General features: G+C 45.9%; 1 protein-coding gene across 20 annotated transcripts in view; it reads right to left on the bottom strand.

Annotated features, from left to right (window-relative positions):
* PCBP3 (poly(rC) binding protein 3) overlaps positions 1 to 17,117 on the bottom strand; it is a 223,542-nt gene that overhangs the window by 49,252 nt on the left and 157,173 nt on the right. For 18 of the 20 annotated variants that reach the window (XM_045196615.2, XM_045196623.2, XM_053917769.1 and 15 more), the window contains one exon: positions 16,114 to 16,247. In XM_045196615.2, the coding sequence (XP_045052550.1) occupies positions 16,114 to 16,123 (10 nt within the window). In that variant the 5' untranslated portion in view covers positions 16,124 to 16,247. Of the gene's footprint in view, positions 1 to 9,990; positions 10,012 to 10,070; positions 10,146 to 16,113; positions 16,248 to 17,117 lie in introns of those variants that run through there. The other 2 variants (XM_045196667.2, XM_071220543.1) reach the window with 2 other exon arrangements.

Raw genomic sequence — 17,117 nt, 5'->3', positions numbered from 1 at the left:
GAACCTACTAAAAAATCAGACTTGGGATAATTCTAAGAAAAGTTTTATAAAACCTCTATATAGAAATCTATAAAACACTAGTAGGAGAAATTAAAGAAGGACTGAGAATTAGAGAGATGCATCATATTCATGAACTTGAACACTCAATAATTTTTTCATTCTCCCTAAATTGATCTGAAGATTCACTCCAACAGGTAAGCTAATTTTAAAATGTATATGAAAAATTAATCAGGCCAAGTGTAGGCAAGACACTCCTGAAAGAAAGAACCAAGTGAGAAGACCTATTCACCAAAAATTGAGGGCAATCCAGTCTGTGTGACAGGAGCACAGGAACAGATGACTCACCGATGTGCCATGGCAAAGAGTCAGGGACAAGCACACACAGTGTGAGGAAGCAGAAGGCAGTCTTTCCAATCAGTGGCACTGGTCCGCAGGGTCAGCAGGTACAGAAGGAAACCTTGCCCTATTGACGCCACCCCCAAATAAATTCCGGGTGGACTGTGGCTCGAGATGAGGAGACAACCTAAGGATACTACCTACATGAAGTGAGGACACGGACTGATCACTTAGACATGACAGCTCAGTGGTTCCAAAAAGACTGATATAATGGACCACATTACAATGAAGGTCTGTCAACAGACACAATTAGAAGAGAGAAAAGGGGCCCACAGAGTGGGCAAAGATATTTGCACTTCACTTAATAACTCTGGACTCCTATTCAGAAAATACTTATAGATTGCCTGTAGAGAAGTGAGCAAAGCCTTGACCAGCCACCTCCCAAATGGCTGATGAGTATGTCAGAAGACAGCAAATCTCATAAGCGATGAAGGAAATGCAGGTTATAGTCACAGGCTGGATACCAGGAAGGCTGACACTCAACACAAGACAACACAGACCCCCACGCCAAGCCCTGGGGAGCATGGCCTGTGCTGGAAGGCTCAGCTGCTGCTCATACACTCTCACACCAGCCCCACCCCTGTGTCGGCCACAGGTCGGTACTCTGACCCAGCACATCCAGCTTCTGAGCAGCAGAAATTCTAACATTCTGATCAAATACTAACAGAATCAGCATGTATCAAGAGTGATAATAACACAAGGCCAAAAGGAGGTTTATTCTTGGAATGCATGGATGATTAATATCAGGAATTCTGTCCATGTCACTAGTAAATTAAAGGAGAAACTCAATAACCATACAAATAACAATGAACAACATCTAATGCTGACATCATGTTTACCATGTGCCAGGTACACTCCTTGCTGCAGCCCTGCAAGGAAGGCATGTCCCCATTTAACTCCCAACATAGGGCCAGGGGCCACAGCTGGGATGTGGGGGCCAGGACACAGCCCAGGGGCAGGCTTCAGATCCCCGCTAAACACATACGTGCTGCTTCTCAACAGCAGCTGGAAGAGCATTTAATAAAACTTCACAGCCACCAATGATAAAATAAGATAAAATAAAATAGGGAAAGGAGAAATGTCTTAAGTAAGGTAAAGATTGTTTATGCATTCCCCCCCAAAAATAAAACATCGATTTTGAGTCTGCATCATCGTGACTCTTTTTTACGGGGACGGGGGTGGAGCATAGAGTTTTTATTACAACAAAAGGACACAGATGTTAATTTATACCAAAAGAAATGTTAATTTATACCAAGAGAAATGAAAATCAGGAAGAATTTTAGGTAAATAAAAGAAAGTGTGCCACGCTATGGCACAAAAAGCAAAGGAGGCTAAGATTATTTGAGTACATGAGATTTTTAAGGAAAAATAAAGCCCAGCCAGTTATGAAGGAAAATGCTGGGACAGGGCTGCTCTGGTCTACGTGGACCCTGTTCAGAGGCCGACCTCGGGTGAGCCTACTCCCACACCCATGCAGGATCCGAGCACTGCTTCCTGTTAGGAACATGTCAGCAGATGCTCACACTGCCATACCCCCATAGGAACAAAGCTCTTCATTACCTTGTGGCACTGATTTGTCCACTGACTAATGTGGCACCCCAAGGAGACATCTCAACCCCTCCTCCTGGGACACGCTGAGCCAGCCCTACATACAGTGCTGCTGAGATCACAGACCCTCCATTCCCTGGCAGGAAACGCAGACCAGCGGCCAGCAGTTACCTGGAAATATCTTTCCTCTTCCAGATGCAGGGATCTGAGCAGTGGAGTGAGCCCAGAGTTCACACACAAGAAGGTCACAGTTAGTGTCTGGGCCCACGGGGTTGGTTAGGGCAACAGTGCCCCAAGCCTAGGACCGGTCAGGGTCGGGGAACCCACGCATATCCTCAGCACTGCCCTGGAGCGCAGGGGCGAGGCAGGCTGACGGCCTGCCCTCCTGCACTCAGTCACCTCTGCAGCAGAGGGTCTTCTCGCCTGAGGGGACTCTGAGTGCAGGAGGCAGAAGCCTGGCCCGGTCACAGGCACCCACCATCCTAGGAGTTAGCCAGTACCGTGCTGCTGCCTTGGGACCCTGTCCTTGGTGGGTGTTTTCATAGGATGTGCACAAGTCAGGGCACCTCAGGGCCACAGGGGTTCTCCTTATTGAGAGGGCTGGCTTCTCCTTCCTAAAGGACGCATGGCCACCCTCCAGAACGAGAGCAGTGCCATGGGCACAGAGATGTGGTGATGCTACTAACAGAACAGTCAACCGTATTGTATGCAGACTAGACACAGGGGTCAGAGGCAGTGAGTGGCTTGCCCATGGTCACTGAGAGGCTGGGCTGGTGGTAGGCAGTGAGCTGTGGGTTGGGGACATACTAGCAGCCCCAGGCAGCCTGGCCCGGGCCCCAGCCTCACTTCCTACCTTGCCACGTGCAACAGAAGGGCCTGGGACCTAGTGGTCCTGCCTATGACCACAGGACCCAAGAGGTCCCAGCCAAAACACATTGCTCCCAGGCCAGTCCTTGTGCAACTGCCCAAGGTAGAGGCATCAAGTCTGTAGGTCACTTATGTCTTTGTAGGGCCCCAGTAAAGCAGGAGAGGACCATATCATTCACTCTACTTCACCAGCCCAAGCTCCTGGCTGCCTGCTATCGAGTCTGGATGCATAGGCTTATGTTCTTACAAGATCCCCACAGCATCACAGACAAAATCACAAATACTCTTAGCTGTGCCAGAGGAGTAAGTTAACATGAGTTTCTTCTGTCAGTGTTGTAATATTTTAATAATAGTATCATTACAACACTGACAAATGGCATCGGCTAAAAATAAGATATATTTTTTAAAAAGGTATGTGCTAAAGAAACTAAAACCATTAATAATCTTTCCAAATGAAGGAAAAGAAAATTCGGGAAGAAAAGGAAGAGAAATAAAGACAGCAAATGTGAGTAAAACTCTAAGGGGAATAAAAATGAGAGCAATACAAGAAAAATAAACGATTCAAGTAGATAAAAGTAGACAAGATTTATAAGGGTTAAGAAGGTAGACTGCAGCAGAGAGCTAAAAATTAAAAATAATTTCAGGAACAAAAACCCCACAAGACAATTTAGATAAGAAACTCCAAAGACCAAAAAAAAAAAAACCCACCCCCAAAACCAAGTTTAAAATATGGCTAAAGGCTATAAAAAAATAGATTAAAAAACTAAGAATACCATGAGTTGGAAATTGAGCCTGGCACCTCTGATCTGAAAATGACTTTGATAAATGGGGGCGAGCGCGCCAACTCTGGGCCCTGCCCAAGGATGGAGTGGGGCCACAAAGATCCACAGAGACCCAGCATGCAGACACAGGAGGTGGCAGCCTAGGCAGGGACTCTAGAAATGCACACACATACTCAAGCCTGTGGTCTGGCTGGGAAAACTCCCTCCCCCGAAGCCCCGACCTGTATTTCCTGCTGGGCGTGAACTGCTCTGTCCACTGAGGATGCACTGACACTGTTCTGACAGGGAAGTTGAGAGCAGGAGGGGGATGGCCAGGGTACCTGGAGGGGGCAGTGGTGGGCCCATCCCCATGTGCCCTGTACTGTGCCAAAGGGTTTGAACTTTTAGTCAGGTTCCACCCTTTGGGAAACCCACCCTGTGAGGAGCCAACTGAGGGTCTCATATAGGAGGGGGCCCTAAGCACATTCTCAGACCTCTGGCTGCCTCCTCTCTCTCTTTGCTGAACTTGCTCTGGGGGAGGGAGGGGAAAGCTGAAGATGACCCCTGGGCACCTGAGGGGCCCTGGCAGCTTCCATGGGTGGGGGCAGCCTTAGCATAGGAGATTGGGGGCCAGCAAAACCACGACATTCCCACAGCAGTGACCGCACTGACCGTGGGCTACTGCAGGAGAGAGCGGGTGTGGGGGTGTCTGGTGCTCCTGACAAGATTTAATCCCCTGATTTCAATCTGCTGATAGTCCCTTAATCTGAAAACTGTATAGTAGCCAACACATTTAATTTACTTGTAATGGGTTTGGTTGTTTTTATCTGCGTGTGTGTTGGAGGAAGATACAGACTGTGTGGACAGTGGAGTTTGGTATTGCCACTGGACAAGACACAAAGGCAGAAACGTACTGGCGAAGCCAACAGGACAACCAGACAGGGATCCACATTCTCAGATCCAGTCCTACTGCAAACAAGGGCTTTGCTGCAGCAGGACCTAAAATTTATCAGAAGACAGGTTTCCACTGACCTGCCTATAGCCAACCCCAGCACTCTGCCACCAGGGCAGGCAGCAGTCCAGGCTCCAGTGATGACACACTGCCCTGGGCTTCCTCCGGCTTCCTCCTGAGCTAGCCACTGTGTCCTAGCATGCCTCCCCAGTTCCTCGGCACCATAGGCCAGGGTCTTTGCCAAATGGGGCTGCAAATGGGGGACGAGGATGGGGATGGGGATAGTGACTATGCTCGGGAAAGCCCAGCCAGGAGGTGGGCTCTCTGTGCTTCTGGAAGTCTGGCCAGGCAGCTGTGCTGAAGGCAGGGACTATATATGCAGCCAGGGACAGGCCAGCATTCCTGTCACGCTTCCTCCCTGTGCGCCCCAGCCCAATCTGTGGTAGGGAGCTCTGGAACCCAGGGTGTCACCTACTGAAACCAGCTGTCCACCCCAGATGCTACTCCGTAGGTTCTTTGGCAATTTCAAACTGAGAAAGTCAAAAATACTCATTTCTTTGTCCCCCAGACTAGTGGCTTTTAAAAGATTTGATTATAATAGCCACAAAATCTTTTAAAGCAAGTTAAAAGCACAAAATAAAAGCAAAACAAATGCAGGCAGAACCACTCTGGCTAGGTGAGTGAGCAGCCTCCTCGCAACTGAGGAGACAGGACCCCCAAGGCTCTGGAAAACATGCAGATAGAGGGACAGAGCCACCCTGAATTTTCCTCTACCCCTACCAGGGCGAGAGTTGATGTCACTGGAACCTTTTCTCCAAACAGACTACACACTATCTTCTTGTTTTGCATAGATACCACAGTATATGTGTGTTCTGTGACTAGATTTTAAAACTCAGGTCTAATTTATAGGCAGGAAAATGCATAGACTGTAGGTGTGCGGGTTGATTTTCACATAGGCACTTACCCACATAATCAGTTCATGACATGGAATGTTCTATACCCAGAGAGAAGTGCCTGTGGACTGTCCTGCGGCCCAGCCAGCCCCACGCAGTGCTGCTTGCTACTGTCACGTGGTTCTTTCAACTACTGATCTGCTTTGTGCAGTCTCCACTTTCCTGCCTAGCTTCTTTCACGCAGAACAATGTTCCTGAATTCCGCCTGTGCTGCGTGGCAGAGTCAGCCTCTCTAGCACTACTGACTGCCCTGCTGACTGGGGATCCATGGTGGGAGCAGGGCCACCCTTGTCCTGTCAATGGGCATCAGCTGAGGAGCAAAGTCTCTGCACCATGTGTATGTCTGCATGGGGACGTGGCCCTGCTGGAGTTATGGAATGTGCCATCTTCACAAGTCTCTACGTGGGATACTTTGCTCACTTCCAGGCCCAAACAGAGCCCATACATCCTGACAGGTGCACAGAGGGTCCCCCTTCTCCCTTATAAATATTGTGGACACGTGTGTGCAGTGAAGCAGATCCCCAAGTTGTGTGGAAGACCTGCATAGATGCCATGAGGCCCCATGGACAGCTAGCTGCCCCTAAGCAGGTTCCCTTCAGGTGCTGCCACCTCGGATGCCTGGTTTGCTCCCATTCAACATTCTTAGAACTACAGGTTTACGTCTATAGGCTAAGGTTTCCATCCTGCCCATAGCACCTGTGTCCCTGCAGCATCCATGTCTCTGCAGCACCCATGGGTCTGCAGCACTGTGGGCCTGAGCCCTAAGCCACTGCTGTCTAGCTGCCAGGTCTCCTCATTCTAGGCCCAAACAGTGCCATCAAGAGCAGGACTGAGTGTGGCATCGCAGGCTGCTGCCTCCAGGATGAGTGCTTTGTTGGGGGTGCCCTTTACCCAAAAAGGCTATTTTTTAAAACTCAATACAAGTTTTCTGTGAATCCTTGAGCTCATCATTTTGTCTCACATACACTGGTGTTTGGTGGGAGGGAAGGTTCTAAATTGAATGTTTGTTTTTAATAGATACCTAACTGACCCCACACCATTCACTGAATAGTCTATTTATCCCTACTGATTTAAATACACACCGAGTTTATGCAAGCAAAACAGAACAGAACAAAACCAAGGCCACCTCCCTGCAAGTCCATTTCCCCACTCATCCAGGACTCCTGTCTGATGGTCCCATCTTTCGCCCAGGAACATGTTTTTACATGTTTTTCTTTTCTCTTTTAGATTCTGTTGGGTTGTTTTAATGACAGCACCCCCCCCCTCGACACACACACGTAAGTGTGGGGGTTGTATCCTCAGGGGACAGGGCTCAGAGCTCAGCAGGTGTGAGCAGCTGGCTACTGAGCTGGCTGCTCTGTCGCTCTGGAATGGGACCCCTTCACTCAGCTAGGCCTCCAGAGATGTCTGGACATGACTGTGGCTCCTGCAGTCCTCTTGCTTCCCAACAGACCGCCTGTGGTCACTCGCTTCCTATGCGAGGGTGTCATGAGGCATGGCCTCCTGCCTGCCTGAGTTGAGAAGGACCACAGTCTCTCCACGGTCCCTTATCTTCTGGTTTTCCGTGAGCCTCCTGCTCAGCAATGGGGAAGATGGGCACTGCTTAGCAATGGGGTCTTGCTGTGTAGCACAGACACAGATGCACCAAGCCCTGTCAGACCTCAGCACCACAAGACGAACCTGTACACCAAGTCACATGCAATGGAAAAGCCATGAGACCATACCACATGCTTCGCCTGGCTCATATCTGACCTGAATGATCATTAGATGGCTATGCTCAAGAGCACAGTCACTTGCCTAGGACACTCTCTGCCTCATCACAGCAACGGGTCAAATGACTGCAACACCAGGAGTGCCAAATGAGCAGAATCTACACTTTTACTCCTGTGTAAGGGATCCACTGGCTCTCACACTTACATGGACATCAGTACCACCAGGAAGGTTTGGTACATCAACCAGACCCCCTCCCAGAGTTTCTGATTCAGGCTGTCTGGGGGAAGGGGTAGTTGAGAATCTGCCTCTCCAGAAAGTTCTAGGGTGATGGTGATTGTTCGGGACCCTCTGGAGAACCACTGCCCTGTACTATTCATAAAATAATGCAGCCAACTTGCCCTGGATGGTGTGGCTCAGTGGATTGAGTGCTGGCTGGCAAGCCAAAGGGTTGCCGGTTTGATTCCCAGGCAGGGCACATGCCTGGGTTGCGAGCCAGGTCCCCAGTAGGGGGTGTGCATGAGGCAACCACACATTGATGTTTCTCTCCTTTTCTCCCTCCCTTCCCCTCTCTCTAAAAATAAATAAATAAAATATTTAAATAATAAATAAATAAATAATGAAGCCAACACTTAGAAAGAAGGAAGCCCAGCGCTGTTCCTGCAGGCACACCATGCCAGCTCTGCTGAAGGACGGCCCCAGGTCACAGCATCAGCCTTCTCGTCCTCAGTCCCTGACCTACGAGGCTCCCACTTTGGCCAGAATGAATATATGTCTTCAAGAGCTCCAGCTCTAAGGTGCTCAAGACACCAAACCTTCCTGAGACTTCTTCGTATAGTGACAATCTGCTTAACAGTGGGTGGTTTCTGCCACTCACGAAGAGCTTGGAAATCTTACAGACATGGATGGCACACACTACCAACACATGAAGCATTCAAGGTCAGACGGCACCTAAAGAGCAGGCCCAACTCTATCACGTGCCCTTTTCAGTTTCTAAGTGAGTCACGATCAAAAGCGATGAGCATGTTGTTAAGACACCCTTCCCGCGCTTTCCCTTCCCAGGTCAGTGTGAAAGGGAAGGTCGTGCACACTGGAGACAGGCAGAGACAGGGACCAGCTATGAGGGCCAGTGTGCCATTTCTTCCTGCTTTATGTTAGGATAGTCTTCTTCCGAGAAATGCAAAGGGGTCATAGCCAGTTGCTTCTGCATTGTTGTATTCATGTTACTTCTGGGAAAAAATAGTCTATTCTGCCATAAGAAAAGAAAATCAGCATCCCATAACACTTGCAGGGCACAGACAGCTGTTCTCATTTCCCCCTAAAGGCAATAATTTGAGGGCATAACTATAATTTTATTAACATAAACATACATGGCTGTCACACCAGAGTGTCTCAGTCTTGTTACCACATAAGATGACTAAGTGGTCACATTATCCTAGACAATGGGGACACACGTCAGGTGTGGTAGGAAAAGGAGACTGTTAAAAATCGCATCAAGATATGTGGGACCTCCCCAGGCTTGAAAAAAATTTTATAATCATAAATATGAAAAACATTGAAATTTTCTGCCCTATCTTAATGAAAGAGTAGAAAGATTTCCCTTTCTTCAAGATTGGAAAATGGATAAGAAAGAGTCCTTTAGAAATATTCCATGACATTGCTTCAAAGGCTGCAGTTGGAAGAAAACGGATGTCACTTTAATAAAGAGTATTCGCACAAGGCAATACTTTCAAAAAGAGAAAAGCTTCTTTTCTTACCAAGGGTGCAAATGCTCTTTTTTACATCTAAAATGTAGAATTCATGATCTGAAGTGTTTACATTTACTTCTATGAACTTGGCCACAGACCCATGATTCCTGCGAAGTTAGTTAAAATACAAATAAAATATTAAATATTTTATCTATGAAAGGCAAAAAACATTTTTCCTATAAGATATAAATCAAATACCAGTATGACTTTGGTTCTGACAAACTATTTCTAGAAACATTTTTTCCCAGCAAATACAAACAGGAGATATAATTTGTCTCATTACGGCACCAACGATCTATATACATCTTGAGGATATTTTATTCTACTCAATATTTGCCAAAATATATTCATTGAAGGATCCTGAACTAATGGAATACCTTAGTTCATTTATAGGACAGGCAAAAACCCCAAAATTTGGTTATTTATAAGCTGTAAAATTCAGGTTAGTTTTACAAACACTTAAACTATTATACATTCTACATCTGCTTATCACCAAGGAATCACATTCACTGGCCTTCCCAGAAATAAAATAATTGTTATTTCTCAAGATTAGTATCAAACTCCAAAACTGCACGTCTCCATCCAATACTAATATACAAGTATTAACCTTATTCTGATATGCAGACCTCACTCTCCATTCATACTACGGGAAGCCAACAGCTCACCTGTTTCCCCGAGAGGTCGACATTCCCAAACAAAGGCGCTCACCACACTGAGAGCACAGAGCCCCGCTGCACAGGGATGGTTGATGTTTTTGAGCATAAGAATCATATTCCCAAACCTACTCCAGTATCACTGACGACAAACATCTGTAAAATTACGTTTACTTTTCTACATAACACTTTAACGTTAGATCAATAGTTGATCCTGATCCTTAAAAAGGAACCAGATTTTTGAAACAAAGGACCCAATGTGAATATTCTCATCAGAATGTCTAGAACTATCTATAAAAGTTAGACACCCTGTCCACTTTCCTGGTCCTGAGCAAAACCCAACACTGCTGCAGCAGGACCTCCGGACACTTCCTGATGACCTGCACCCACCCTGCTCCTTACCCTGGTCTCTGTGGGCTCCGTGTGGATGAGCCTGTCCTCCTCGCTAGGGCGGCCTTCACTAGACCCCAGCACCCCCTTACCTATGAACAGAACAGCTACGAGGTCGGGCAGGGCTGGGTGGATGCAGCTATCAGACAGATGGTCACCCTTTCCGTTTAGAGGAGAAAATTAGAGTGGTGTTTTGTTCTAAACCAAAGGAGGCTACAAATCCCATTGGCCTCAGGTTGGAGACCTCGTGACATGGGACGAGGCACATGTGACCTACTTTTTGCCCAACTCCCCTCATTCTGTTGGAGGGGTGTGCCTGGCACGGATGTGCTGTCATTTCAATGACTCTCCCCCAAACAGGGGCCACCGCACAAATGCCTGCAGGACATCCAGTGCAGCAGCTAAGCCCTTGGAAAGGGAAGGGTGGGGGGTGGATCTCATGACCCAATATTAATCAAAATGCAGCTCTTAAGACTTGAGCTGTCACTGCCACTGTCAGCTGTCTGCCGTGGACAGGCCTCACGAGAAGCCAGTCCTACCGATGCACAGCAGGCTTGGCCCTGGGACTGCAGGCTGAGGCTCTCCTTCAGCAGGACAAGGGGCCTGAAATGGCACCAACTGCGAATTCTCAACTTCCCATTTTTTCTTCATTGTCCTCTAGAGCTTTCAGGTCCAGTCCTAAAAGCAAGCTGCACGTGGAAGCTCAGTAATAGATGAGCCCTGTGCATCCTTCAGAGCCACCCAGATGTGAGGGCTTTGATGTGGCCTTGCAGGGTGGAAGGGTGGACCAGGACCCCAGGAGAGAACATGGAGAATGCATGCTGGTCTACCCATCAGGACAGGCACTTCCACCCCCAAGCAGGAGAAAGTTGCCCTCTAGCTCCGACTTTTACTGAGTTATTATCTATATCATCATCTCACACAAAATCAGGTGCAGATAAATGACAAAACATGTATCAACCTGACCAGTGTGACTCAGTTGGTTGAGCAATGTCCTGCAAAGTTAAGGTCACCTGTTTGATTCCCAATCAGGACACATTACTGGGTTGCAGGCCGGTCCCTGGCTTGGGTGTGTGCAAGAGGTAACTGATCGATGTTCCTCTCTCACATTGATGTTTCTCTCCCTCTCTTTCTCCTTCCCTTCCCCTCTCTCTAAAATATATATAAATAAAATCTTTTAAAAAAACACTTATCAGGTAGTGGTAAAAACATGGATGCAGAGTGGCTGTGAGGATGGGTGTGCATTTGGCCAGGAGGGACTGAGCTGGCCACTGTGTACACTCACAATCTCTGCCATGGCTTTCTAATATCAGCAAAGGTGCACAGAGAGAAAGGGGGGACATGCAGGGATCACTGACCAAGGTCAGTCTGATCTTTCCTTGCAGGATACAAAATTTAAAATAACACAAATACTCAATACAATATATGGATGATATATTATCAAATTGTACACCTGAAACATATAAAATTTTATTAACCAATGTCACCCCAATAAACTCAATAAAATTTTTAAAAATAAATAAAATAACACAAGTACTGGATGCTCATTACAGAAAAACAATACAAATTGCATACATGCAAAAAAATAACAATTATCCAGAAAGACCACCAGTGGTGGTAATATATTTTTGAAGTCTACCTATTTATACTTTTTTCCAATAGGCGTGTGTTAATATATTTTTAACAAAAATAGGGTCAAACCACCCATGACTGTCCTGTTTTTCTCACTTACCACTATATATAAAACATTTTCCTATGTCAATATATTTAAATCTACATAATAGTGATCAAATTCCCATGGCATTCTATTTCATACATAAGATTTCATGTATTTTTATGCATAAGAATGTAACCAATCTGCTATAATTATGTATCCATGTTTATGAATTGTTGCATTATACAATGTTTTAATAATAATCTTTGGGTGTACCTCTTCATATCCTTCTCTTATTTCCTTGGAATACATATTTATAGATATAATTTCTGGGTCAAAGGATACATGTGCTTGAAGCTCTGGCAAACAGTGATACACTGTCTCAGCCAGCTGCACTCCACGTGTATCCCACCTTCCCGCACCAGGGTAGGCTCTGTCATTGGTGTCTGACTTCACCGAGTCCTGGGGACGTCAACATTCAGTGTCCAGGCAGAGGAGGAAAATGCTAACAGTGAACATTAATACAAGCCTTGCTGTGTGCCTGGCACTGTAGGCTAACTCACTCCTCCCAGCAGCTCTCCACATAAGATCTGCCCTTAATCCTCCACTAACAACAGTGCAGCCACTCATAGCTTGCTCACAGTCAAAATGCTTGGGTCATTGAGGGCACACGATCTTGCCTACAGGGCATCTAACAGCATCAAGTATCACCGAGAGAATGTGGGGGAAGTCTGGATACTGACCTTTGGGTCTGGCAGGGGCAGCTCTGTGGACCTTGACAAGGCAGGTCTGGTGTAAGATCGAGTGGTGACAGCAAGGACAGTTGTCAAAGGGACAGATTTGGGTGGTTACTCAAGTGGATGTGCTGCCAAAGGGCGTGCCCGTCTGCTCATGTACAGTGGAAGCAGAGACGGGCAGCAAAGCAGAAGTCAAACCCTTGAAGAGATGAGAGAAAAGAAAGCAACATGCAGAAGGGACATGAAGGACCAGGGTCACCAGCTGAAGAGGAGGAGCTGAAGGTGCAGGGACTACAAAGGAGAAGAAGAGGCATGGTCCAGAGGTTGAGGAAAAATGGGAGGTGGTGGCATCCAGGGCAGGAGGGGCAGAAAAGCTACCACTAAGTAAGCTGAATGCTGCTAAAAGGGACAAGGCCGGGGGAGAACTGAGGATGTGAGTGCAAGCAATTTCAAGGGTAGAGGAAGCATCGCCAGTAGAGAGGGGAGGGGAGGAGAGGCAGAGGTAGGATGTGGGGGCAGAGGAAGCACACTGTGAGCACTACTCCCCTGCGGGGTCAGCCTGCTCTGGGTGCTCAGTGGCTTTGTGTTCATTGGAATGAGCTGGGCTAATGGTCGGTCATCTCCTCCATAGCTGTGGGTTTTCTGTCTTAGTAGATTCCACCCATTACTTCTGCAGCCATGTCCTGTGCATACATGGAGTGATAAGCTTACCAAGGAGCACATGGGTACCTGCCAAATGTGGTCAGGCTGAAAGCAAGCAACAAGCAATGCTGGTCTTATGGATGTGGGCAGGCTGGAAAGGAGACATAGAGACCAGCAGGGCCCCCTTTGGCTCCTGGCTCCTAGCCTGAGGGTATTCCCAGCCCATTCTCCACCATGTATCTGAAGAACTCTGGTCAGCCCCAGCTCCAGTTTATATAACCAGCCTTGCTCTTGACCACAGCCTGGGACATGCCAGTTGTGTAAAAGGAGCCATTTCCTTAGGCTCCTCTCCAAACCCAGAACAGACTGGCAATCTGCTGTGACCACTCACTGACATACAGCTGACACAGACACCTGGAGGTTAAGTGGTTTTAACCTTCCTCAATGGGAAGAAGAGCAAAGCAAAGATCAAAGCACAGGACACAGGCTTACGGAATTGGGTCAAGCACCATGGGATTAAAAATGCTGAACTGCAATTCAAAAAAACACCAAAACTGGACAGGCAGCATCTAGGCAGGGTGGGCAAGGAAGCTGGTACTGAGAGGAATAGTGACCTTTAGAGAGTTGACAAGGGGGTCCTTATTAAGTCTTGTGACTTTTTAAAAAGTATTTTTTATTGATTATACTATTACAGTTTTTCCAATTTTTCCCCTTTATCCCCCCCACCCTGCCCCCTCAACCCTCCAGTATCTGCCCCCCCATCACTTAGTTCATGTCCATGGGTTGTACATATAAGTTCTTTGAGTCCTCTGTTTCCTATACCATTTTTTTTTATCTCTCCCCGTCTATTTTATGCCTACTAATTATGCTTCTTCTTCCCTGTACCTTTTCCCCCATATTTCTCCCTTCCCCCTCCCCACTGAAATACCTCCATGTGATGTCCATTTCTCTGATTCTTTTCCTGTTCTCGTTGTTTGCTTAGTTTTGGTTTTATTTTTCTTTTCTTTTAGGTTCATTTGTTTATAGCTCTGAGTTTGCTGTCATTTTACCGTTCATATTTTTGATCTTCTTTTTCTTCAATAAGTCCCTTTAACATTTCCTATAATAATGGCTTGGTGATGATGAACTCCTTTAACTTGACCTTATCTGGGAAGCACTTTATCTGCCCTTCCATTCTAAATTATGGCTTTGCTGGGTAGAGTAATCTTGGATGTAGGTCCTTGCCTTTCATGACTTGGAATACTTCTTTTCAGCCCCTTCTTGCCTGTAAGGTTTCTTTGAGAAATCAGCTGTTAGCCTTATGGGCACTCCTTTATAGGTAACTGTCTCCTTTTCTCTTGCTGCTTTTAGGATTCTCTCTTTGTATTTAATCTTGGGTAACTTAATGATGATGTGCCCTGGTGTGTTCCTCTTTAGATCCAACTTCTTTGGGACTCTCTGAGCTTCCTGGACTTCCTGGAAGTCTATTTCCTTTGCCAGATTGGGGAAGTTCTCCTTCATTATTTGTTCAAATAAGTTTTCAATTTTTTGCTGTTGTTCTTCTCCTTCTGGCATCCCTATGATTCGGATATTGGAATGTTTCAGGTTGTCCCAGAGGTTTGTAACACTCTCCTCATTTTTTTGAATTCTTGTTTCTTCATTCTGTTTTGGTTGGATGTTTATTTTTTCCTTTTGTTCCATAGTTGCTTTGAGTCCTGGTTTCCTTCCTGTCACTGTTGGTTTTCTGAATATTTTAGTTCATTTTGGGCATCTTTCATTTTTTGACCAAGCTCAATCAGATCTTTTAAGATGCACATGCACCTGGGAGGTATGTTAACTCAGAACCTATTGAACGTTTGTGTTGGGAATCTGGATTAACACATGAAACAGCTTGAAGGAGACTCCCTGTGGTCACTGCTGTGGCTGTAGGTGAATACAACATCCTTGAGTGTATTCTTAAGGCTTTGGCAGTGCCTCTTAATGTAAAACACATGGGGGAATAATTTAGAACTGGACTGGAGAGGGCCAAGGCACGTGAGCTGCAGAAGAAACCTCTGAAGCCTGATTTACAGGTAGAAACAGGCTAGAGAGAGTCAGTCCTGCAGGCTCAGAACCTTAAGGACCATCACAGAGAATGTGGACCTCAGGGTGGAGCATACAGTGGCACATAAAACACATGCCCCTGCATACATGCACACTGGCATATGGAGACACAAACACTCCTGCACACACACTCCTTCACAAATGCACACACATTCCTATACTGGAACACATGTGCACATACACTACTGCAAACATGCACTCCTGCTTCTACATGTGTTTCTGACACACTCTCATAGACACTGGCACACATGCTCCTACACACACAATACTGCACACATGCTCACAAGCTTCTACACACACACACACCCCTATATACACATGCTCTGTACACATACACACACGTTCCCACACCCATACACACATGTACATGCTGTCCTGCACACATACTCCTGCACCGCTCCCCACACACTCATGCACACCACATGCATGTTATGACTGTCAGCAGGGCTAGGCCAATGTGCAGTGCTTAGCACGGGACCATGCACGTGGCTCGTGCTCACTCACAGGGAACCAGTAAAGAAGCTGACAACAGACCCAGCTCTTCAGATTCCCCACCCAGCATTCTTTACAAAATGGCATGATGAAGGTCTATGGGAGTAAAAATGGGGAACACTTAGGGGAAAGCAGTTCTAAGGGTTCCCGTGCTTGACAAAAATTCATAGCAAAAAGTCATGGAGAAACATTTCTGCCTCACTGCTGACCTGCTCCTACAAGCACAGACCAACTTCTTCAAACGCCAACTCAGCACAAAGTGACTTCTCAAGAGTCAGCAAGGCAAGAGGTTCCCACATTATCACATTATTGCATCAACTGCCTTTCTTTGTCAAATATTCCCTTTCATGGTCTGCCTCTCTCCCAGGCACCGCTTCCCAGTTGACACCCTGTCATGGACTAAAGACAGTGAAATGCAGGTGGGCCACATGGAACATACTTCACTTTCAAAGGTGAGTCTGACTTTGTTACATACATTCTTGGTAAACAAACAAATAAGCAAACAAAAGATACTTTACAGCAACTCACCTTCCCCCATAAGCGGCTCTAAGAGTCAGAGCAGATCCATAGACACGAATGTTCAGACTTGTTGTAACTTAGATCATCATAACTGGAACTGGTGATTTACAGAAGGCCTGACTTTTGTCTTGAAGCACAACTACCTAAAACACAAAAACATAGGGCATATGAGCTTACAAATTTATGACTCTGTCCATTACGTTCAAGAGAATGGCTTTCTTGCATTCAACAGAGCAGCAAATGGTGTCTTAAGCATTCAGATGCAAGGCAGGTATAGAGTATGGAAATGCAGTGCCAGTTGGGACTTACCCTGGAACACTGCCCTATTATAACCCTAATGAGGCAGCTCAAAACATGAGGAGGCTTCCATTTCATAAATGAGAAGTCCAAAAGAAGTTTTTTGGTAAAACTGTGCAAACTTTTGAGGATGTAAATAAGACACACAACTTTTTATTTATAATATTTAATATATTTCTATGTACTTATACTGATTTAAAAATAACACGTATGAAGTTATGTATTTAAACACATAGCTGGTTTCCACTTTCATGGCTAGTATAAATAATTTAATTCACACTCTTCCATTTCAGCATGCAATTTTGTCTAAATAGAGCCGTCTTCTGTACCATCTGATGTTTTTCTAGAGTGCATCGTTTTTGCCTTGGTCTATCGAAGCTTCTTGACTTTCTACATTTTGAATTCATGTTTACAGCTCAAACTGGAAATTTAATCCTCAGTCACAAGTACCCATTTTTATAAAATTACCCTCTTTGCTGAGTTTTCCAATCTATTCCGTAGGTGTATATTTATGACCTTTACAAATTACTGCTTTAGATATCTTAAAAGGCTTGTTTACAACAGTGTCTCAACATTTGGAATTGTGAGGTCATAACACCAAAAATAATTAGAAACCTATATTAAACATCTTTGCCTTTCTCTGAGTCAATCAGGTAACCGCTATAGGCAATAAACCACAGTATTGACTAAATTTCTCTTAAGCTAAAATGTTATAT

The sequence above is a fragment of the Desmodus rotundus genome, chromosome 2 (assembly GCF_022682495.2).
Source record: "Desmodus rotundus isolate HL8 chromosome 2, HLdesRot8A.1, whole genome shotgun sequence".
Lineage (NCBI taxonomy): Eukaryota > Metazoa > Chordata > Mammalia > Chiroptera > Phyllostomidae > Desmodus > Desmodus rotundus.
Note: the sequence above shows the minus strand (reverse complement) of the source record. Positions and strands in the feature narration are given on the sequence as shown.